The sequence below is a fragment of the Drosophila pseudoobscura genome, chromosome 2 (genome assembly GCF_009870125.1).
Source record: "Drosophila pseudoobscura strain MV-25-SWS-2005 chromosome 2, UCI_Dpse_MV25, whole genome shotgun sequence".
NCBI lineage: Eukaryota > Metazoa > Arthropoda > Insecta > Diptera > Drosophilidae > Drosophila > Drosophila pseudoobscura.
Window position 1 is genome coordinate 12,759,825 of NC_046679.1, and position 24,913 is coordinate 12,784,737.

At 45.5% G+C, this 24,913-nt stretch overlaps 3 protein-coding genes across 4 annotated transcripts in view; 1 reads left to right on the plus strand and 2 right to left on the minus strand.

Moving 5' to 3' along the window:
* Positions 1-23,290, plus strand: part of Teh1 (tipE homolog 1) — a 30,992-nt gene extending 7,702 nt beyond the window's left edge. Inside the window, exons 1-2 of one of the 2 annotated variants that reach the window (XR_004470181.1) lie at positions 14,468-14,557; positions 20,758-23,290. Coding sequence is in view for 1 of the 2 variants with exons in the window: in XM_033383490.1 (XP_033239381.1) it covers positions 20,758-20,827 (70 nt within the window). In the remaining variant the exon portion in view is untranslated. Of the gene's footprint in view, positions 1-14,467; positions 14,558-20,757 lie in introns of those variants that run through there. The other variant, XM_033383490.1, reaches the window with a different exon arrangement.
* On the minus strand, positions 11,956-12,929 carry LOC6897234 (uncharacterized). The gene is made up of 3 exons (XM_002137370.3): positions 12,709-12,929; positions 12,469-12,651; positions 11,956-12,412 (listed from the first exon to the last, which is right to left on the minus strand). The coding sequence occupies exons 1-3, from the start codon at positions 12,842-12,844 to the stop codon at positions 12,090-12,092; spliced, it is 642 nt and encodes a 213-aa protein (XP_002137406.1). The 5' UTR covers positions 12,845-12,929; the 3' UTR covers positions 11,956-12,089.
* Positions 13,021-14,105, minus strand: LOC6897235 (E3 ubiquitin-protein ligase COP1-like). Its single transcript, XM_002137371.3, has 2 exons — positions 13,654-14,105; positions 13,021-13,598 (listed from the first exon to the last, which is right to left on the minus strand). Exons 1-2 carry the CDS (start codon positions 13,805-13,807, stop codon positions 13,123-13,125), a joined length of 630 nt encoding a protein of 209 aa, XP_002137407.2. The 5' UTR covers positions 13,808-14,105; the 3' UTR covers positions 13,021-13,122.
* Positions 23,291-24,913: the final 1,623 nt, after the last annotated feature.

Below are 24,913 nucleotides of genomic sequence, written 5' to 3' on the forward strand. Positions count from 1 at the left end.
TCTCGCTTCCTGCTCGTATGTTAGTTTGTTTGGTCTCTCGTTTGCTTTTCCTTCCACATGAAACAAGCCAAACAAAGCTTTTATTCAAAGCAATTCACGTGTATGAAACATTTATCTTTATGGCCGTCTTCAAGTGTCGGTCGTGTGTACGTGTGTGTAACTGCGAGCCTGTTTGTGTATGTGTAAGAGGGCGTGGCACCAGCACGTGTGTTTATTTAGGTTTAAACTGTCAACAATGTGTCTGACTGCCTGACTCTAATTTGTGCGAAAAAAAACGCCACGTAGGAGAGAATTTAATTTGAGGCGGAGTGCTCTCGTTTTTGTCCCCCATTTATGTAGCTCAGATGAACAAATTTAATTACTGCTGGATGTCCTTTTGCCTGCCAGCCCCGCTTGCCATTGCAGTCACTTCAAACCGAAGTGCTGCGGCTCCCAGACCCAGGCCCAGACCCAGACCCAGACTCAGACCAGCAGCAGTGGCACTGTGGCAGCAACAAGGACACACTGCAAAACAATTTTTGTTGACAATCAAGTGCAGCAGTGAGTATCGTGCAAGGACATTTTGTCAGCATCCTGAACAAAATGGGAGGGGGGGGGGGACGGGCGAACCGAGCATAATGCAACAAATTTCAATGAGGACCACCTGCCGCCGCCACCACCGTCGCCGCTGCTACCGTTTCGCCCATTCATCCCGGGGATGGGAAGTCCACTCGAAAGCCCAATGAAATGCCTGGGGTGTGGCCTCGGTCACGACACGTTGCTCGTGTTTCTGTGGATGCTTCTGGTGCTGCTGGTGCTGGTGCTGGTGCTGCATCCGGATCCGTCAGAGGTAGGACATGCCGGCAGGAGCTGCGGCTGGACGGCTGCTCAAGTGGGCCTCACGGATATTGTAGAAGAGCCACACCCCAAGGCTGATCTCCTGCCGCACGCCAGCCTATATGGTTTGCCTGTCAATCCATCAATCCCTCTGCCAATCCATCCGTCCCTTCGTCCACCCAGGCAGCTTGCCAGCCAGCTAGCCAGCCAGCCATCCAGCCATCTATTTATTTATTTTAGACAGTCCATCATGCCCATTTTTGGGCCATCTGTCGCAGTTTTAATTTCGTAATTACAAATCCTTTCTCTCTCCATGGGTCCTGGCCAACTGCCAAGAGGCATTCGGCTTGCATCTGTCCCTCTCTTTTTTTCCTCTGCCAATATTTTGCAATGATTTCTGACAGCTCTTGCGGTCGGCCCTGCCAATTATCAGAGCTTCAAGGAAATTTGATTTAATTAAAAAATATGTTCGAGTACGTACTCGTACTCGTACATACATAAAATATAAGAGCTGCTCAAAACTAATTACGAATTTCTTGGTCGGTTGGCAGTGACAGGCAATTATAGGAAAATTCCATATTTTGGTCAGCAAGGACTTTTGCTCTCTCTCTGTCTCTGAGGGTTTCTAATGGCCATCGATTGATTAGTTCGGCACTCATTACCGGGCCTTTGGTGCTTTACGGGAAATGTATTACCCTTTGGCTGGACTATAGATTATTTATTCAATGGATTTCTGATCACCAGAAGGCTAACAAAATTTTAATGGATTATAGATTGATTCCAGGCTTACCTTTAGAATTGCTAGCTCTCATTTTGTCTGTAGGTAAAATGTAGGTAAAATCTAGCAAATATTGCCATAGTTTTGGTATCATAATAAGCCAAAGTATTTAACTTTTTGGTCTGCTCTGGGAATGGTTCGTCATCCAATAAGGAAAGAGGAAAGAAAATAATTAATGAGTTTGCTAAGGGATCTTAAGGGATAATTCAGGGCATAATTGTGGCATATAACCCTAAATGGTTCATGCTGGTTCAGGCATAATTCGACCTCCATATGGACAAGAGGACGGGTAGGACCAAGGAAGCCATACGCTCAAGCCTGGCTTCAATCTTATCCGTGTTTATGGTATGCTTAATGCTTGAACAATTTGTTAATTCCTTGCACACATTTAAATCATTTCAACAGGAAAATTACTCGCTTGTTCTGCCATTTTTTGTGCCTTGAATCTTTTTATATTCATTACACGGCCATGTACATTTTTTGATGTTGTTTGGTTTGTCTGCCGCCTGTCGGTCCAATTTGTTATCCCGCTGGGGATAGTGGCGTGTGAAGCGGCCTAAATGCAGCCGTTTTAATAAGAGTCTTTTAACGGATATACAAATGTAAGTACGTACGTATTTATGTATGTACGGGCGTTTGGCGCCTGGCTACAAATTGTTGGGATTGCTCCACTCCATTCCTTTTATTTGTCGGTTTTCCTTTTGGCTTGTACTTTTTGTTTTAACAATGTGACATTTTGCCGCTGTCCAGACCGGGATCCATACATTTTTATTACGGAATGCTCCTTGCCCAGTAGGGCTCGGGTGGGCGGTGCGGCTGTGGATGAGGATGGATCTGGATCTGGATCAGGCCCACTTTGCATGTAGCTCCACACCTAAACAAGACGAACGTTTGTATATTTCACAATTTCCGCTTCTGTTCCGGAACGTTGTCGTTTGCCGTTGTTCGTGCCACACATTTTTTTGTGCCTTCCGTTCTGCCCTGCTCTCCGGTTTTTTTTTTATACTTTTTATTCGCCATTTGCTCGTCTCTTTCCTGCACCTTCTGTTGGCCTTTTACTCCGCACTGGGCTCCACAATAGCAATACTCGTGGCAGCTACAACCACAGGAAAAATGGGACATTCGGGAGCTTTCAACGCAATTTGAACGGAGGACCGACCCGCCCTCTTTCCCCCGCCCCCGCAAAATTGTACATTGTTTGTCTCGGCGGCAACTTTGTCAGACCTCGTTCCAAGTGCAACGCGCCGGAAACTAAAAGCGCCCACCAGCGCCAGAAGCAGCAACAACAAATAATCCAAATAAAAAAACAGAAAAACAGAAAAAACCTCTGACAAACATGCAAATAAGTCGACATCGTTCCGTGTCCATGCTAGCCCCTCGCTCTCCGGCAAGGTCCTACCTACCGGCTACGGCAATCTGCAAAGGGAAGCGCACAAGCGGAGAAACAAAAAACATAAAAAAACATAATAATTTCTTAAAAGTTATTGTGGCTGGCCGCTTTCTGCTTAGACGCTTTTGTCTACAACCAGATGGAACCACCTAGACGGCCCACTCACAGGGCTAGCCGTGATTTATGGAAGCCTTCACAGTTGGCTTTTAATTTGCCGGCGAATCTTGAATCCTTGCAAACGTATCCTCTGTCTGGGCCTCTGCCTCTGCTTCTGCCTGTGGCTGTGGCTGTGGCTGGGTGCGTGTCCTGGCTACTGGTTTTGGCAGGATGCCTCAACTTTTTGTTTGTTTTCGCCCGGGCCGGCTTCCCTTTGTCTTTGATTCTTTTAATGAATTGTTGTCGCTGGCAAAGCATTTTGTAATTTATTTAATTAAACTTTTTTGCTGCTTTTTTACCCCCTCCGCCCGCTTCAAAGCAAAAGTTTCCGCCGCTTTTGAAGTCCCCTGATAAGAAATGTACCATACGATGACAAAGACAGAGACTCTAAGCACAAGGATAATTAAAGACATTATACAGATGGGTGTTTTTATGACCAAACTTATATTGGATTCCGCTACAAACGATATTCTTGCTCCAAGGTGCATATAGAATGCATCCTTTAGCTGTGAGGTAAATCGAATCCAAGATCAATACAGGACTCAATTAGGAACAACGTTTCGAATACTTTCCATACGCCTCGAGGCCAGTCCTTTGCCCCGGCATCCGCCTCGGGAAAGGACAATGTCCGGAGGCGTAGGGAAAGGGGATGACAACTGGGACAATGGCAATTCCTTTATGCCGGATTATGACAAATGTCTTGGGCCATTTGTCCAATTCCTGGAGCCCCGAAATACTGGAAAGTGTGGTCCAAAATTGATTTGCTTTTCGAGTTCAATGGGCGTGCGACAGCCAGGGGAAATTGCAGAGGCAAAACTGAATCAAGACCAACATCCCGTGGCAGGTCAGAGCCAGAGGCCAGAGGCCAGAGCAGGATGTGGCCACTGTGCGGCCCTTGGTAATTTCACCCGTTTTATGTGGCCAATAAATGTTTTATCTTCGTATCCAAATTGCCGCCAGCTGCGTGCATGCGTGCCGATAAGCGTTGGCCCCTCAAAGCCCCCAAATCCCGCATCCGTATCCGGCAACCGCGTGCCCACTACTCGTATACGCGATATATTCTGTGTGGGGGGGAGTCGAACAATTGGTAATACAGCCGGGGCTGCACTGCGTCGCTTTAGCTGCCGAAAGCAAATCGATTTATTGGCCATTAAGTGCCTGGCATTTGCCTCTAATATTTCAGCCCAGTTGCATTTGTTCTGCGTCGAGTTTATCGTCTTGAATGTGTAAAATAATTCCAGTGTCCTGTGTGGCCGAGGACGGGGACGGGGACGAGTCGCTGTTTTTGTTGTCCTTATCCTTGGGCTGTGCGTGACTTTTGGCAGCTGCTTGCATTGGGGGATTACGACTGCAAATTGCCTATTAAGCCCAGGCCCAAGCCAATTCCACTTTTTGGTCACGTTCTGGCTTTTAATTTGAATTTTCACAGCTCGCCAGACCATCGCCAAATGAAAACCCAATTAAATCATTCTTATTGAGCCATTGATTTAAATTTATGTTTTATTTTTAAGTATTATGACGGCAATCAAACAAACAGCGAATGGCGCTGGAAAGGCTGCCTCTTAGATTGTTTCTTTAAATTCACTCTTAAATTTCATATATTACCCCCAAATGATTGTGCCGCTCAGTTTCTACAGAACTACTTACTGTAAGCCCGAGTTTCTTTAAAAGCTCAATGGCTTCTCGCTCGCTGTAATACAGGCAAAGTTAATCAGAAAGCAATTTAGTGGAATAAGAGCGGTAAGCGGCAGCAGGACTTCCTTGAATCGTGGCCAGAGACTGGTCAGGCCATGAGTTAATTTGATTCCACTTTTGCCCAGTGACGAGTGCATGCGAGCCATGTGAGGAGGAGGAGCAGCAGGAGGAGCAGGAGGAGCATCAATTATGATGGCTTGTCATTTAATTGAAACCCAATCGGCTTGCGCCGGACAACGACTGCCCCCGGGGGCAGGACTTCGCACTAATTAAGCTTAATCAAACAACAATGAAATCGCTCTGAATCGGCATCGATTGGTGTGGCGGGATAGCGCAGAGAGCACAGATTAAAGCCCAACCACGTAGCAGCAGTTGCTGGTTGCTTGAAGTTTAATCATGGATTATTTTCAATCGAGTCAATTAAGCAGCAACACGCACGGCAAACTCGATTCGAGTGCACCAGAGACTGAGCTCCGAAGTGCCTGCCGGACGTGTCCATAACCCGTTGGGGCTAAGCTGGACAAGCATTAGCATAGACCCGATTAGAGGCGATAGCCTTGGTGCCGGGTACTTGGCAAGTGATGTTCCAAGTGTCCTCTGCCGTATCTTGACCTTCCCGCCCGGCTGGCACGTGTCGAGACCAGCATGAATTCACAATGCCCATTTGTCGTCACCCCGGTGGAGACAGAGAGAGCAGTTGAGGCTGTTCTTGGTCCACTGCTAAGCCGCTAAGTAGGTTTTCCTGTAAAGGCCCAGCCTTTCCAGTCTTATCGCCCACGAGCCGTGGCCGTAGCCGGAGCCTAAATAATTGATCAGCAGAAAGGAGACAGACAGCAGTTGGGGAAAAATGATGAATGCGCAGATTGAAAACGGAAAATCGATGTCGAAATTTGTTGCTTGCCGCTGATTAATTTTTAAGCCCGAAAAATGTCAATAATTAATGGCTCAGTGCGAGCACTCCTGTTGGCACAACTTCCTGGGGCTGGCCGGCAATTAAGAAGTCCCATCGATCCGCCTCTTCTGGAAAATTGCACATGACAACTGAAACTTGTCATCAACCTCTTTGTGTGCACATATGTATTGTGTATTATATATCGTATATTGTATAGTGTGTATTTCACGTGTGATTGTTTAAGTGGATCTGTGTGGCTGTGTTATTGTTTGTGCCCGCTCGGCGTGTGTGTTCAATGGAGATTGACTTTCGTTTATGTGCGACGGGGGATATTGTTTTTGGTTTATTACATCAATACTTTGTTATAATTAACCCAGGGACCGCGGGGCATTGGCCATTTCACGACCAAAGTACATTGAAAAGTTACGGTGTTGGCCAACGGCTCAGCAAATATGTTCGTTTATGGTGTCCAAGGACAAGGACAAGGCTTTTTCTACCCCATAAGATCTGTGGATTGTTGGTTATCATCCTTCTGTTCTGTACCAAAAAGTGGCTCCTCAAAGATCCGAAATTTTAAAGGTTTTGATCTATGTTTTTGTAGGATTTCGTTAGAGCCAGAATAAATGGCTATAAATTGCTTGCCCATAAAAGTATGCTATACAAATTTGGTTTTCTCTCTGACATGTCCTCAGACACGTCCTTCTGTTCTCTACAAGCAACTGGCAGCTAGAAAGATCCGAAATGTTAAAGGTTTCGTTCTATGTTTTCGTAGAATTTCGTTAGAGCCAAAATAAATGGCTTTAAATTGCTTGCCCGTAAAAGTATGCTATACAAATTGCGTTTTGTTCCGAATTGCATTACATCAAGTTACAGTCGAATTTCTCTATTAAGAACGAAGTTTTCGATACAACAAATTTATTTCCAAATCCCTGCACTGCTATATTCTGCAAAAATTAGTTCTATTGCCCTTGAGATTTGGTATAGAAATCAGAACAAATACGATAAGCCCACACCTGTTCTGGCTAAAAATATTACTCTCGTCCTCTTGGCGGGTAATAGAAGAGTTCTTCCTTTTCCCTTTTTGTCTAATTGATTTGTTACTGCCTGGCTGTCCAAACGGACTGACGGCCTGTCAGGGCATCAGCCACGGGGACCTGCTCACATAATTGACATGTGCCTAAGCCTAAGCACCTTATCCCCGGCCAATTGGAACTGGAAGAGCAACAGAAACTCCAACTGGTTGGATGAGATGATTTTATTTTATTATTCGGCATTTACTCCATAGAGGAGCTATATATGTATATGTACATATGAATCGAATGAATCGAAACGAAACGAAACGAGACCGAATAAAATAGAATAAAAGCAAAGGCGAAATCAACTTGTCGTGGGAGTGGAGTACTCTAGGTGTGAGAAAATCAATTTGTACGAGTATGGGCTATTCGACATAAAAAGACAGAGAGAGACAGAGAGAGAGAAAGTGAGGGAGAGCTATATGAAGTTCCTATTCGTTTTGGTCACTGTGGGCCTGGCTACTTAAGCCCCGCAACTCGGAGAGCTTCACACGAATTGGAATTGCCTTTTGCTCTGTTTATGGACATTAGGGCTGTTGCTGTTGGCATTGCTATGCCTGTTGTTGCTTGTTGCTGGTTCTCTGGTTGTTGTGTTAATGAATCTCAAGGCTCAGGTGGAGTCCGGGACTACCCGTCATTGTGGCTGGCAGTTCACTTGAACTCAATTTCGTTGGCATCGCATGGGCCAGTGTTTGGCCAGGGCCTGCAGGGAGGTGTAGAGCGGAAATGGTCAGTCATACTCGTATGGCGTGCAAGAATGTGACATATGGAATGACTCGCTGCCAGAACTCCCGCTCCGTTCCCCGAATTTATGCGCTCTTTACTATAATTGGCAGAGAGCTCTGCGAACGTGAATACTGCTATATTTTGGTCTTTTTGTTTGGCTTGCATTTTTCACATTCCCCATGCAAACAAAACGTTATCGACGCTGTTTTAATGGAAGAATTCATTATAGTTCGGGGCTGCACAAAATGTCCAAAGAAACCCATTTCGAATGGATCAACAATTATAATAAATTCAATTTAAATTCCAATGAATATATACACACGAGTATATGCATTTATCGTTGGTTTACCCACTCAAGGCTATCATTACGTATTCCCAAGGTTACATTTCATCGCTCATTGGCTCTTCTCATATGTATCTATCAATATCTATTGAATAGCACCCTTCACCCTTTTTCTGTATTAATTAAAAGTCTTCAATATTCAGTATTTTCAATAAAGAATACGCATTTCATTTCATTTTTCCTTTCTAATAGAATTTCTGTTGATTTTATTTCTCGGACTATTTGTAGATATTTTTCCCTCCCCTTCTTTTCCCTTGTTTTTCAACCCCCTTTTATCCAATTCACATTTTATTTAGACATTCCTCTATACCATTTGTGGATCGCCTTCCCTTTACTGCATTTTATTATTGCTTTTTTATACCCTCTGGTCTTTTCTGCAACGCTATAATTAGTCGGAATGAAATTAAAACCCCAGAACTCTCTAACAATACCTCCTTTACGTATATCCCTTTCCCTGTTTCCTGTGAGGAATTGTCCGAAAATGCCAAAAGACTGAACAATAAAAGTAAAAATTGTCGTCAAATATTTGTTTTGCGTAATAAGTTTTGCTAGCAGCCCGGCATTGGTACTCTTTGTGTTTCTTGTGTCCTTATAAAACTCACATAATTTATGCAGATCGACGTTACGTGCAGCAGCCGCTGGTATATCGTGGGGGGCGGGGGCGGGGGGGGGCAGTGCGGTAGGTGGTCTGCGCTGGAAGAGTGGGTGGCGTAGAGGTGTATGGGTGTTTGGGGGGTAGCTATTGTGGGGGCAGTGGAGCATTTAACATAGAAATAACAATAACAATTTAACAAATTGTCGCCATTGCTTTCATTTGGCTCTTTTTCACTCACACACAGTCTCTCGCTCTCTTCTTCTCACTCTCCTTCTCTCTGACTGCGACTAAACGTCTAGCCGAACAACAAAAGAAATTTACTCGCAATATATTTTACTTGGCTTCCTGCTATATACTCGTACGAGTATTTGTGTATTTTTTGTGAATTATTTGCCTGCCTAAAAGTTCCTCAAACTGTGCTTGTGTGTGTGTGTGTGTGCGAGGAACAGCGGAAGTGCCAGAACACAGCAGCAACAGCAACAGCAGCAGCAGCAGCAGCAGCAGCAGCAGCGATGGGAGCGGTCGAAGGAGGCGGCGTCCGGGAAAGGCGTCCACCCACGCGACGAACGCCCCAACGCTCGACCCTTGGCACAAAAGCTGGTTAGTCAGCCAGGCGACTTTTGTGCTCATACGATGGTATATGTAACAGTCTCTGTTTGTGTATCTACAATATGTGCCTGTGTGTGTGTGTGTGTGTTTCTGTGTTTTTGTTTGCTGGCCATACACAAAAAAGCGATGAACTCATAAAAAACTTATGAAACTAATTTTGTTTTGCTTGCTTTTGCTTTTTGCTTTTACTTTTCGCGTGTGTTCTTTTTTTTGCTATTGCTTTTGTTTTTGGCAACCCACTCGGCAAAACAGCGATAGCCATATACCCAATACCCTATGTGGGTCTCAGAGAGAGGGTCTATATACATCTGTTGCAATTCAGGGACTCCTATTTTGAAGCTGTGATACGAAACAATAACATTCTAATGGATCTCTCTCTCTCTCTCTCTCTCTCTGGCAAATGTAATTTTATTTTTTTGGACTGCCAGTATCAGGTACTTAATAGTCGTATCCTCGTTGGGCTGCAAACTTTATGTTTTGCCGCCGCTGAAGAACGCGAACGCGAATGCGACGGCGAACCGAGCAGCAGAGACGCCTTCGCCGACGCCAGCATTGCTGTCCTTTGACTATTTAACTGGCCCCGGGACGCGACATGCCAATGGGTGGGTGTACACTGTACACTGTACAGTGATGTGTGTGTATGTGCGATTGTTGGCTCATCGCTGGCATTTGCACGGCATTGGGCATGACCAGGGCAGGGCAGGACAGGCCAGGACAGGCCAGAAGCGTGTTTTAGCCAACTTTTTCTTCTCAATGTGTTTTGTTGGCGTTAGTTTTTGCTGGCAATGAAACCGAAAATATAAAACCAAAACCCAAACGGAAAACGGAAAATGAAAAATCAATAATATTGCAAATTGGCCTGCGTAGCCCGTAGGCTCCTACGGAACCTTCTTCGCCATCGCCATCGCCATTGCCATCTGCCTTCTGCCTGAGGCACTGCCACTGTTGCCATGCGATATTGATGTTGCTCCTTGCCGTTAGGCTACGACGTGTCAGTCGCTGTGCCAGTGAACGGAATACTAAGTGGCCAGCCCGGCCAGGACACAGGCACACACAAAAGACGCCGTCGAGCGGAAATATTGCCATACGTTGCGTATGAGCAATGCGTAATTTTAAATACATTTATGCGCAATATTCTCGATTTATTTGTCTCTCCAGCCACCCTTTCGGCCCCTCTCGCATTCATTTCTGTTCTTTTTTTTCTTATTATGTCAATGGCAGTGCGCAAATTGCATTGACGAATTTAATGACGCGTGCCGAGCTTTGAGCTTGTGCACTTCGAGTGCTCACAGCTGAGTGCAGACAGGCTAGACCATGGGGAACGAATATATGTACATATGCATGTGTCTGCTGGTGTGCCCCACAGTCATCGTTGGAATGGTCTTTGGTGTATGTACACGAACCCGCAAGAGGAAGGCGATGGTTTGCATGTTCATATTTCAGACTCTGACTCAGTAATGATGTTTCATATGGCTTTAAAATTGAATCCGCCCATTCGGAAGATCCGATATCTCTCGGGGAACTGTGTGGCGAGGCACTCGAATATAGCTTATAATTAAATACCGAACTTTCTAATTACTTCTGGCCTACTTATATTGAAACTTAGCCACAAACTTTCAAGGATTATCAGCCCTTGAGAAATCTGTATTAATTAATATTGAAAGGCTTGGGGGTCAGTTATCTGATATATAATCCGCCAAGAGTCCGCCCCACATTTGACAAAGGTCTACTGGCGCCTAATCCCACCATGTAAGCTCTCCCTTCAGCCCTAGATACAGACACAGATCCAGCCATTGTTTTCCCTACGACCAAATGCAATGTGTAACCAGGAAAACTTTTTAATTAGTAAATCCCAATTAAAATGCAAAATGTAATATTATCTGTGGCCCTCTGTCAGGTCTGGGCGGCAGTTATTCTTCAATTTGCTGATTGGATTAAGATGCAAAATTGAATTAGGTTGCCGCATTAACGAGCTCAAGCTGAAGATACGATGCCCATCGGAGCGGTTAGTGGTCGGAATCTGTGTCTGTGTGGCAATTAAAATGCTTCATAATTTTGTTTTTCCAAATCATTCCATTAAAACGAACGCCCGATGATGAAATGAGTTTGCTGGCAACAATGGGAGAGCATCGTTCTCTTCAGGCTGTCAAGAAACGAAAATTCGGTAGATAGGAATCAGTAAGAGAAAAACTGTACGAAACTTTTACACTCCTCGATGAGGAGGGGCATAGGATGGTGGATGGTTGTCAGGGATGGGTGTAAAATCTGGAAATTTCAGTGCAAAGTGAAGCGCAAAAAGCAAAAACATGCCCCGCTCTCAGGACACGGCGGCTGCTTTTAAGCACTTTTATGCTGATGCTGTGATTTTTTACAGCTGCCATTTGGAGTGAAGGCTGGGTGCTCCTCCTCCTGGTGTTGGTGTTCATCCAAAGCGAAGGCATCTGTGCGTGCGGTCGTCGCATCTTCGACAACTCGGGTGGGATATGACGCAAGTCGATGGTTGGGTCGTTAGCCAAAACGAGTTCCAGGACGGGCCCGAGACTACACCAAATAATGTTTGACTATGACGGCAGCTGTCTGTCTGTCTGGCTGTCTGGTGGGTGCGGTGGGTGCTGGATGGAGCCACAGCAACGAGTGTATATATTGAATTTTGTGGTAATTACAAGTAACTCACTTGCGCCCATTCACCAGAGAGACAGAGTTGTGCTGATGCGGCTGGGAAGTTGCCTCCACGTCCTCGATGCTGATGATGATGGCGCTGCAGTGCGGTGCGTGCTCTGATTTGCATATTGTTTGGCGCCCAAACTGCTGACGGAGTTTGTTGACTCTGGTAGAGCTTCACTCGAAGCGTCCGAAGGTGCGAAATATTATCACAATACATGGCAGATATAATTATATATATTTAATATTTAAACAGTCGCTAGCATTTAGATGAATCTTTGTAGGGAAATTGAACGATCACTCCCGACTATAGCCCTGCTTAAATAATAAGGCTGCAAAGTGCCCGACTGCCTTTTTAGAAGAACAAGAGTATGGAGTCGCTAAAGTTGGCTGGAGCCTTGCAAATGGGGCAAATGGGACAGATTTCCAGGGTCTTTTTGAGGCAACAGCCGCAGCAGATGTGCCCGCAAAGGGAGGCACGTAGACTCTCCAGTTCCTTGGCATCACGAAAGCATATGGGGCAGCGGTACTGGCTCTCCGAACTGCTCGACATATTGGCCGCCCGGGAGCTCGGAGTAGTCTGATGGATATTCACGATGACGGAGTCAGAGCTATGGGGATGGTGCAGCGGTACGATCACGTTTTTGGTGCCGGCATCTATGATGGCGCTATGACCAGCTGAAATACAAATCGTTTTCTTACACTCGAGGGCGAGTCAATTACTGAGCACTTACTTGTAATATCCACGAAGACGGGTGTTCCGCTCTCGGTTTCATTGACAATATAGATATTGATACCGATCGGCTCCGCTGGTCCCGCCACATTTTCGGAGAGCTCGTTCCCGGACTGTCCATGTACCACATAGGCCAAAATCGAAGGATCGTTAAGGCAGCTTTGCCCATTAATTTCTGGTGGGGCTGAAGGGGCAGGAATCAGTTTACATTCAACATTCAACGATTATGTATGTGCATTACCTGCAATTATATTTCCCTCAATGAATCCAGCCAGACCAGGTGCAATCTCGTCCAACTCGCGCCTCACCATATCCTCGGCAGCCTCTGCGGATGGCAAAGCCTCATTGTTGTCCGGATTTTGCGGATTGTTGCTCATTTTCCTTTTGATTTTCGTTGTCTTTTGTCTGAAGTCTCGCCGACTACTGAGCACTTTACTGTCATTTCATTGCCCGAACAACAATTGCACAGCCCAGGGTTGCTTAGATCCGTGAAACGTCATCCGAGCACGTTATCGCCTGTACCCGATATATAGAATTATTGGAATAGAATACCTCTATTGCAAAGCCTCTAATTTATTATGAAATAGAAACCAGAAAATTAAACATACTAAATCATAAATTTATGGAGGCTCTTAAGATGACTTGAAGGACAGGTCTACATAGTAATAGGTTTAAGCTGCCTCAGGGTCAAGCGCATCCTGCACAAGGGACACTTGTGAAAGCGGCGTATGGCAGTGCGAATGCATTGGCGGCAGAAAATGTGTCCACATTTGGTGGCCACTGGGTCTCGGTTCGATACGCTCTCCCAACAAATGGGGCAATTGTAGGTTTCTTCCAAGGACTCGTTTGAGTCGGTGCGCTGGCGCTTCGGTCTCGACGGACCGCTGACTTCGGCATCCGATGCAGTGGGACCTGTGGTAGCGGTATTGGTGCTGGCGTGGCGGCGACGCCGACTGGTAGATGGGGCCCTAATCCTGTCTGTTGAGAGGGAGTTGGGAGTGCGCAAGCCAATCGCCGCCTCTGGAGCACGATTCGATGTTGAATCGGAGCGATTATTACGGGGCACCACCATTGGTATCCGGGCTAGTATCTCCAGGTACGCAGACCTAATTCCCGAAACGATGCGATTTACTGAAAGAAACAGAATAATTAGTCAATTGGCTGATGTAAGGTTAACAGGGCGTACGAATTCCTCCAGCAGTCACCATGGGGGGAGCAGCCCTTGAGCCCGAGTTCTCTCCATCGGATAAGTTGCTGGAGACTGAAGCATTCGGGGTAGATTGCGAAGATTGTGTGCTGGTTCCGGTGCTAGAGCTAACCTGCAAATTCTCGCTGCTCATACTGTCTATATTAATATTTACATTTAAATTGCGATGTCCAAAATCAAGGGTCACCGAAATAGAGCGTGGAGTAACTGACACGCAATGGGTCGTAATGTGCAATGAAATCGGACTTATGGCACAACAATTCGAATATTCAGATAATTCAGAAAAATTTTACCAGGAACAATCGCTAGCAAAACAATTATTACAACCCTGAAAAATACCAGAACGGAGTCCGGCCAACACAAAATACCGACGCCTGCTGATCTCTCTCTCACACTGGCTGCTTTTCCCATAAGGTGCTTATATCGTATACGACATTATATCCTATGGGATCCTATGGGACAGAAGAGGCTTAGCGGGAGAAACGTGTTCTTTAGCTTGGTTTCTTATTCGATCTATCGATTACTAGACTGTGCAAATATGAGTCGTCTAATCTAACCAAGCGGGGCGTGAAAGACAACAGAGGTAGTGCAGTGTTGTTTAAGACGGGTATCGAGTGACATATATTCCAAGTATTTTACCACACTTTTGTGGTTGGTTTTTCGTATGAATATGAATACGGCCTTGCCTTTCGTGACATGCAAAAATGGTCGTACAGTTTGGTCCAAGTTGTTGGTTAGTTTTCAAAGGCAAAACTGGCGTAGAAGATGCAACATGGCGCATATGTGTGTGAGTAGTCCAGCCATAATCCCCTAATGGATGGCTTGGATAGCTGCCCCCCAGAGCGACTGCCGACGTGGAAGACTCAAAAGAAGAAGAGTACGAGTAAGCCGCAATAATTGAGATAAAAATGTGCAATTAGTGAGGAGTACGCGTTGGCTTCGCGCTTCAGCTGCGGGGATTTTACGCAATTTACGTGGCCAGCAATGCCCGGAATGGCTACCGGAATGGGAGTAGAGTCTACTATAGGGGAGTGCCAGTGCCAGTGGCAGTGCCTTGGCTTTCTGCCATTTCTGTTGTGTGGTTTACCCGTCAAAAGAGAGAAAAAGCCAACGAATGGTGGCAAGAGCTTGCCTTAAATGCTGCATTAGCACCAGTCGGACGGTTGTTTAGGCGAGGTGGGTCTACCCGTACCGCGGAATGTTGCCAGCGGTTGCAGTTACCTTAGCCGCTTTGAGTGCAGAATGTGCCCCAAAAAAAAAAAAGGCGAAAAAAAAGAGAAGCCGCCTTGGTTTGCTCTTTGACCCCGGGGCCTCGAGAGGTGGAAACGATTGTGAGTGTGTGTGGCGTGGTTTTGCCTTTTCGCTTTTTTCCTTTTGCCTCACTTGTTGTTGTTTTATTTATTTGCCGCTTGGTGTAATCGCAGTAGCTGAAACGTAACAACAGCAAGGACAAGCTCTATTGCAGTAAAGCGCAAAATAAAAGCGAGAAAATAAATATAATAAAATAAAAGGAGACCCCCGGGGGGCGAACCGAACAGCAAACGGCAGCAGTTATGGAAATAAATATTTGTTAATGTTTTATTCACTCAACTGTTATGGCACATTCGTTTCGGAAATATTTCATATTTGTCCGGGAGCACCGCCGCCGCCGCCGCCGTTGCCGCCCCCAAAAGACCCACAAGAGCCGCCGCCAGCTTAAAGGATATGCGAGAATGCACACAGACCGTATTCCTGGGATATTCGTATGTACCGTTTTCCCGGGATACATCCTAAGCGTAGAGTTTTGCAACGCAGGCCGCGATATGCCGCAAATCATCAGCCAAAATCAGTTCGTATTCAGCCAAAATGTTTGGTTTTAGAAGCACAAGCTGGGTGTCTAATAATCCACTTTCTGTCATTGTCCTGCGTGTGGGACAATGGCAATCCACTTTAAATGCAAACTCGATTCCAATCAACACATATCAGTAATCGCATTACGCATACGCCGTGCTGTCGCAGCGGATTCGATTTAACAATTAAGCGGAATCGCTGGCGTAGGTGTACACATACACTCATGTATTTTATTTAGAGAGGGTGTGCGTGTGTGTGTGTGTGTCACAGAATGATTTCATTAAGCAAGTGACGTGCACAGGGAAACCGGAAACCAGAAATCGAAATCGAACTGGAAATCAATGCGGGAATGGCAAATAAATCATGCCACCGACCTTTTAACGAACATGGCCCGAAATTAAACTCTGTCGGCCCAAACCCCAACCCCACCCCACCCCACTCCAGCCCCGTTTCGATTCTCAGCTGTCAGCTGTACTCGTAACTGATATCCAAAAAGGGATGAGAAATATGCGAAAAATTGTCGACGTGATGATTGAGCTGTGAGCGGAAATTAATCAACGGAAACTAAATTTTGAGAGCTGGCAAGGCCTCTGCCCGGGGCTCCCCTGCCACTTGGCTTTGGCCCACAGGTTTTTCCGATTTGCCGCCGCATCGATTGCCCTCGAAGCTGCCGATTGGTAGCCCATACAAATACCAAAGTATTTATTTACATAAATCCTTTTGGGGCAGCTTTAGATTTGTGCCATCCCCGTGGCAGTCGGGGTTATTTATGGGCAGCGGACTAGACATCACGTAGCGGGATGGCTGCCCTGCCCTGGTTTGATTAATGGCCGCCAGGCGGTGGCTACATCTTGAGCCCGGCAGGACCGCCTCCTTCGAAATGACCAGAGCGAAACGCAGCAAACTTTTGCAGCACATTTGCCAAAGTTTCCAGCAGACGCCCAGCCAGAGGGAGGACAGATTGAATCGTCCAGGCTCTCGGCCAGGGCTACTTAATATCAATGCCCTTGTTGACTTGGCCAAGACAAGCGCCACGCCTCGCCCCGAATCGCCCCTTGCTCCGCTTGTTTGAGTTGGAATTTGAGTTTCAGTTTGTGTTTCAGTTCGAATGCAAGTTGGCAATTGAATTGGCCAACGCCCACGCAAATGACAAAACAAAAGTTTCCGAGCACTTTCTGGAACCACTCTGGCCGTGCCCCGCCCCAATTGTTTGGCTGCGACGACTGCGACGACGACAAATGCTTAAAAAATTCAACTTTTTGTTTGAGTTGGCGATGGCGATGGCGAGCATTGATTGGCAATGTCGGCCAGCGGTGACCTACAGGAGACCGTCATTGGAGGAGTGTTCAAGGTGGACGCGTGGAGGACGGCAAGGGCAGGCTCAACAAGTATCTGTGTGTGCACAATGTACGGGTAGTATCTGCTGCAGTTGCAGTGCCTTGACATACAAAAACTTTTGCAGTCCATGAGCCAGTCACGTGTGCTGTCATCAGCGCCACCAGCAACGCAAGGAAAAAAGCCTAACCGAATATTCATGCTAGTTTAGAGCTTTATGCAAATTCCTTTAACAAACACACCCACGCACCCACACACAAGCTCCCACTCGTGCAGGACAGGACGGAGGACACTTCTCAAATGGTAGGCGACCTCGACTCGACGCACAACATTGCCGTGCCGTCAACGCAGACGCCGAGGACAACCGCTCCAGCTCAGCGCTTTCATTTGCATTTAAAGTGCTGCCATATGGCCAACAAAAACATGAACAACAGCACCAGCAGCATCGGCACCAGAAGCCGCAAAGACAACACCGATATATTCCGAACCCCTGGGGCGTGGCACACTTCCATCTCATTCAACATTCCATGCCATACCATTCTCTTATCAAACAATCCACACACAGATGCACAGATACACAGATACTAGTCTGTACAGCAGAGGAACGTGCCGAGGCATACGAGTATGTGGGAACTGTTCCAAAAATCCTTAATAAATGCACAAATATTCTTCAATGTACTTTTTAAGTTCAGTTCTGGAGACAAAAGTTTTGGTGTCTGGTTTAGCAAGCTTCTCCAAATCAGGAGGAGTGCATTCATAGTTTTGTGAATCATTTGCTGCACTTCAAATTAATGAAGTACAAGTTTTGGCAGGCTTAAATTGTTGCATTCCCGTGGATTCTCCGCCGAAGCAAAGGTAAAGTGAATCTGGAAACTGTTGGCCCAACCTTAGCCCCAGCCAAGGCCGGCCTCTGTGTCCTCTTAAAAATGTAACTAATGAGATTTTGAGTTTCTTCCGCGCCTTCCTGCCGACCCTTGTCCGTGCCAGTAGGTGTTTGGGCGATGGTTGCCTGGTGTTGGTGTTGGTGTTTGTGTTTACTTGTCGCCTGCCGGATGTGGATTTGGATGGCGGTGGCGGTGGGCCAGTTCCAGGTGCTGGTGATGCTGGGCTAAGCCCTTAGCCCGCAGTATGCTGACCTCTCGTATCTGCTGGTGCCTGGGGCTCCTGTCCTTGCTGCGAGTCCCAAAGTTTTGTTGCGACTTTTGGCCAAATGAAAGTTTAATGTAGCCTGTTTCGGGTTGGACGGCCTATACGTATCCCCAGCGCGGCTTCGAAGGCGTGGCGCGTGTAATTTAATTTACACGAAGCATTCAACGCCGCAGTGTCGGTGTCGCATTTTCAAATTAAATACATTGGCAAGTTTTGCACTCCGCCATTCCCTGCCAGCCCCAGCTCCAGCCCCCCCCCCCCCCCCCCCCCCCCCCCCCCCCACACACACACACACACACCTGTTTGACCTGGTTTCGCCTCCTCCTGGCGCCTGGCGCCTGTCGCCTGTCGCCTTTGGCCATTTCTCACTGCCAGTTGGCATTTACATTGCTTGTTGTCGCTTATAATAAGCCGGCTCCCCCCCCCCCCCCCCCCCCCCCCCCCCCCCCCACACCCCAGTGATGGGGTCCAGAGCGGGGGCCAGTTAATTGCAGAAAGTTGTTGCCAAAGTCAGTTTTAGTAGATTTACAGGGACGTGCACTTGCTCGAACAACTTTGAGGAATGTTCGAGATGAGTTTCTGTTCTGTTCTGTTCTGTTCTGCTCTGCTCTGTCCACGTCAGAAACTTTGACGAACTAGTTATTAATATAGGAGGTACGTACCTTGGGGCAGGACTTTAGCTGCATTTTCCTTTTTCCTGAAACATGAAACATTGATTTTAATAATCAATTGAAATGGTAATAAAAATGGAACACAGAGAGGACACATTGCAACAAAGTGGCACAAAGCAACCGACAGATAACCGCAGGCACTTGCCGCGCTTTTCATGGTTTTTATGACTCCTGAAACTAATTTCATGTTAAGTGCTATTGAAAAGGCTTTTTAATTGCATTGAAATGCTGTACGAGTATGCACACACAATACTCGAATTTTCCATTGCTGTGGCAGCTGCTGGTCGCTTTTTTTTGCTCAAATTTGTTGCATTTTTAATTGGAACATGGTTTCAACAGCGTGCCAACAATTTGCACACACTTTTCAGTGTTCCGGCATGCTGTCCTGCCATTTGATGTCCTGCTAATGCAATTCCACTCCCCGATGCTGATGAATGGCCAGCGCCAGATGGTGTCCTCACCTTCAAGCTGGATCACTTTGCTATGGGTGCAGCCTTGGGTGGTGGCTGCGGTCGTCTCCAGTAATGGGATGTACTTCCACAATGGGGCACTGCTAAGAGTGGATTTTTAGCTGCCAGCTGTGGAATCATTTGCTCTCTCAAGGACTTTGCATCGCAGACAGATTGAATGCCTGAAATCCAGGCACAAGCAAGGAATGTTTGCTAATAAATCACCGAAATTCCAAATGCAAACACAACTTATCTCATATGTTAAACGGTTGTTGGATGATGAATATTAAAGATAATGCCATCAACTATTTTCTATTTAAAGAGCACTCGGGCATCGATGAGCCGGCGAACGGTTTGTTGCATTTTTCGAATGCTTCTCGTTTTAATTATTTCAGTTAAGCGCATTTCGAGTGGTTGCCAGCCCTCGAAAAGTTTTCAGGAATATCTTTAGCTCTCGCGTGTTTTGTTTGTTTCTGCCCCGAGGCAAAGTTCCAGCAAACTATCTGAAACTCTTCTCTCCATCCTCCTCTCTCTCTCTGGTTAAATATGCACGGCTTGGGGATTTATTAAAAGCAATCTACTATGTGCTGCAAGTACAACCGTGAAACGAAATGAGATTTGTATTTAATTCAATATTCGAGGCAAAGTGCAGCAAAACTACAGCAGAGGAGAGCAGAGAGTAAACGTAATCACACATAAAACTAAAGTAGAATACCAATAAAGTGAACAGCCAGCGAACACAGTGGGGCCCATAAGTACGCGTATAAATTACATTTCAAATAGTAAACGAAAATGCGATTCCTTTGCTTTGTTTCGCTGTCGCTGTCGCTGTCTCTGTCCCACCCGCAGGGCTTGTGGCATGGAAATCCCCTAAATACAATAAATTTCACATTTCATTTAATTCCATTTCATTTACAATACGAAACCGAAACCGAATCCGAATCCGCAACAAGCAAACAAAGGAAAAGCAGCCCCCATCAAAAGAGCATGTGGATTGGGTCTGGTAGAGAGTAGTTGTGGGTCCTGGCTTGGGCGAACAATGAAAGGAAAATATAAATGTAACAATTGAACCGAATAAATGAAATCAGGAATAGGAAAGTGCCTTTCCTCGAGGAATACGCACTGCAGGACTGTAGGGAGTGGATCAGGTGCATACGAAAAGCAAAGGGTGGACAATGGAATAACATTGAATGCGATGTATTAGTATAATTAAATGGATGGACGGCAGTTGGAATTGCAGAAAATATAATGGAATACAAGATTGTTGATTTGATAAGGACGCTGGTGGTGGTGGTGGTGGTGGTGGTGGTGGATAGTGGATTACGTATACGTACATAAACAATTAGTATGTGACATAATGGGATTAGTGCTATTTCTGGCTTGTTTTCGCTTCGAGTACATTTAAGCACTTCTGACAGCCCAGACCCAGCTTTGTTGTGGCACTGGCTTAATGTACAATATTGCTGGCAGCTGTTGACTGCTGTGCTGCAGAGCTCCTCTGATGGAATGTGCCCTGCAGCTGCTGCGATAAGACTTGCAGCTTTTCTTTCCCTTCTCTTTCTCTGGCTTAATTCTCAATCATTGTCCCCCTTGGAACCCACAACTTATTGAATGCTTAATATTTAACTATATTTCTCTATTTATTTCAGCGACACTTCGATATCTACGCGAGTGGACATGCTCACGCCTGCTATTGAAGTCTACAAGCCGCCGCTCTGACATAAGGACGACACTGTGGAGAGCAATTTGGGGAATCCATCAACGAGTAGCGACTTCTAGCAGAGCCTAATAGCGACACCCTGCGGAACCAGCTACGGATAATCTCTTTGTTCTTCCAACTCAGTGTCAATCCCAATCGAAATTCGAACAGAGAAGAGTGGAGTGCAATGGAATGGAGTGGAGTGGAGTGGAGAGCCTCTGTGCAGACAGACACTATCAGAGGTTTTTTTAGGGGAAAACTAGCAGAACAGAAATCAGATGACACACACAGAAATTCATAATTGATCCAACTGAATAATTCCTAAGATTGATTAAATTTAGTTACTTTTTAGCATACGAGTAAATGATTTTTAAACCAAGCAAAGCGAAGGAGAAACCACATGGGAAATGGAAATGGAAAAACAGAAAAAGCAAAGAAAAGGAAGGAAAGGAAAACCTAGCTATAAGCCACGGCATGAGTGGAGTGGCATATTATGTACACGAGTATTTGTATTGTAGCCGTATAAAGGATGCAAATTAGGCAATGTGTAAATTTAGTTAAAAACCGAAATCATTATGGAAACCAAAAGAAAAAAATGCAATGAATAATTTTTGTACCGCTGAATGAGAAAAACAAAAACCAAAACCAGAATATAAATATAAGTGTACAATTTTTGCATAGGTAACGAATAAGTTTGTAATGCATTAGTAATAACAGAAGAAATACCACAACAAAAGCAACCAGATCCACTAAAAATGCAAATGAAAATTCGGATGGGAATGGAAATTCGGCCAGCGGCAGACAGTTTTGGCTTTGGTTAATTGCTCCACACAGATCAGATATATACACGCCATGCCACGCCTCAGTTACATATTAGGATCCGCCCACAAATAGGCATTCAGCGTTTTAGGGTTCTGTTGTAGAATTTTTGAAATAATTTCGTCCTAGACGAATGCCCCCCGCCCCGCCCCGCCCGCCCCGCCCACGCCCCGTTCACAAAGTGCCCCAAGTTGAGAGAGATTTGGTCAAGTCGTTGTTCAGTTCGTTATTGATTTGGAGTCCCGTCTTTGTGAAAGGAAACGAAGGAAAATGTTTAGCGATTAATTGAGTAAAGCAAGTTTTTTGACTGTGATCATTTGAATTTGAATGGTATATAAAGAGATATGATATTATGAAAATTATGAAAAGCAATTTACTTCTCACTCTTGATTCAATCATCCATCAATCAATCAATCAATCAGCCAGTAAGCTAGCACGCCAGGGATTTCCACGTTTCCACATCAGTATCTATGCGTAATGTAGGTAGTTCTATCACGATAATCACATTTATTACGAATACGAAAACGAATACGAATACGGTCTATTGTTGTTATTATTATCTTTGGTTTCGAGGCTGATCGCACACTCACACAAATTTGTGCTTGACAATATTTGATTTCTAAAAGGAAGAGAGAAAGGCAAACACTTTCGCTTGAATCACTCCACCACTAAAAATCGCTGCGCCCAATTTGTAACTACACAAAAACCGCTTATTCTGTTCCACATTGAGATACAGAGGCTTTGTATGGAAGAGGAGTACGAGGCAGAAGGCAGGAGATATTGAATGTTAACATTTATTTGTATAAGCTGCAGAACATTGTTGGATTTAGAGGAACCTGCATAGTTTTTTGATATTCATGTAGATACATGTAAATGCCACTCACTAAACTTAAGACAAGGACGAGATTTGGCTACGGCTACGACGGCATCAAGGATAATTGCATTATATTTGTAATATCAAACTGTTCATAGTTAAGGCATAACAAAAAAACAGAGAATGAGAAATAGTAACGAAACAACACGAATAATAAGAGTAAATGTATATAAGCTGACTAGTGATTGGAGGACGAGTAATGGAAACTTTTCGAGGCGAATACTCAATGAAACAAATGAAGCTACAACAGAGTGCATATAATTTTGATAGTTAAGATAATTTTAATACATTTTTTAAGACACCAGCAAGGCAAACCAGACGAAAAACAAAACAAAACACAAAAATAAACTAAGGAAAACCCAAAACAGGAAAGGCCGCGAAAACATTGCGTTTCCATTTTTTTACACACATCCCCTCCCCGCCCCCCTGCCACCCCACACACTGGATCGTTGATTGGTTTTGTTGTTACAATAAAATAATGCAATAAGATTCGAATAATTCCCTTTATTATTGTTATTAAATTATGAATTGTTATGAGCAAAATTTGAATCTCGAAATTTGCACAATGATTTTTGATACACCGCAAAATTGGCTTGGAGGCGAAATTCGTTTTGTAATCGAGCAGGAGAGAGCATGTCCAGCATTCGGAGCGGACAGTGAACATTTATTTATACATACGAGAATATAATGACGAGAGAAATAATCGAAAATAATAGAACTAGAACGCATATTGAATAATAAACGAGACATACATATTATTGAAGGAAATTAAAAAGAACATAACAAAAAAAAAAAGACACCAAAATTCGATTTCTTTGGAGGAGTCGGGGGAATCGGAATGGAACTGATGACCCCTCATCGAGTGGGTATCCTACTTTGCCGGCCCTAAGTGTGGCTCAGACAGACCTACGTCTCTGTCGCCATTTGCCTTCTTTAATATTCGATGAAGTAAATTACACAAATCCCAGCATCAAGAAGCCGAACAGCAAAAATTACTATCTGGAACCATCGTCCGTCATTCCAGGCCGCTGGCTGTGGTTTGCTCCTCCGTGGAATGAGTAGGGAAAGTGCGGCTTGTGGCAGGTTGCGGACGCTGCCAAAGGTAAGAGGTTGGGCCGCGAGTTTGCTTCCACCAGCAAAAAAATGAAATGAAGTGAAATGAAATCAAAGGCATCCTGCGCTGATGCGCGAAGCCAGAGCCAACGCATGGGCACACACTGGGCCACAGAACAGGCACTGGGGACGACCTGGCATGCGAGATAGAGACATACACTGAAAGAAATACCAACAAGAAGATGAAGAATTTGAATCGGCATAATATAGACATTTCTGCGAATGATTTCGATTTGCTTTAGACCAGACTAGTCGCTGATGGGCTTGGGCCCAATTTTATAATTGATTTAGTGCGTTCTCGCAGTGTGTCCAACCACAAGCCAGACATCCTTTCGCCCAGATGATGTTTACACTTGAGCTGCAACATAGGCAAACACAATCTCCATACAAAGCCAAAGCTTCCCGGCCCTCCCACAGCCGGTGCGTTTGTTGTGTGTGCGGAGGAGGAGGAGGAGACCCTGGCCATGCCCCTGCCACTGCAACAACTCGAGAATACCCAAAAGAAATTGCCGTGGTTTTAGTGCGGAGTAGGAGCTCTGGCCTGCGATCCAAGTTATTTGCCTGGCTTGACTCTGCGGTCGGCAGATATACCCCAGGAGTGGATGGGTGGATGGGCCCGACATCGGTTAGTGCGGAAGCCAGTCAAATGGGAATGTGTTTTGGGTGGGGGTGTGTCATAACCATAGGGCCAAGTTGATCCTGGATCGATTAGTTGAGCAGGAAGCGGGCCTCTCATACAGGAAACTCGTCCCCAGAATCGAGACACCTTTGTGCGAGCTGAAATCGGAACAAGGACACAGACCCTCGGGCCACGCAAACGACCCCTCAAATGCGATTGATGAACGGTGGATGGCGATGAAACGCCACCCTTGCAGGAGCAATTGGGAGAACAACGAGCTTAACAAGTTGCCAATGTGCCAAGGGGGAGTGCTCCATGGATCCCCTCACTTCTGACGCCTTTTGTCTGTTCGTCTCTGTCTAGCGGTGTTGTGGTAGCTGGCACTTCAATTGGACACATTAATGTGCGACTTTTGTGGGTCATAATTGAGCCTGGAATGCCGTAAATCAACACTCTCACCATTTCCATGGAGAGGTATCGATTAGCCGGGGCCTAACCTTCGAATTGGAAAACATTTCCCCACCTCGGCGAAAGGTAGCGGTGAGTGCGGCCACCCACAATGGTTGGGCTTTAAATTTATGAACTTGACTCTTCTCTTGGCCTTCCCTCGGCCAGACACGAGAGGCAGGCAAAGGCTTGCATGACTGCAGGAAATTACCATAATTTCAATTTAAGAAATTA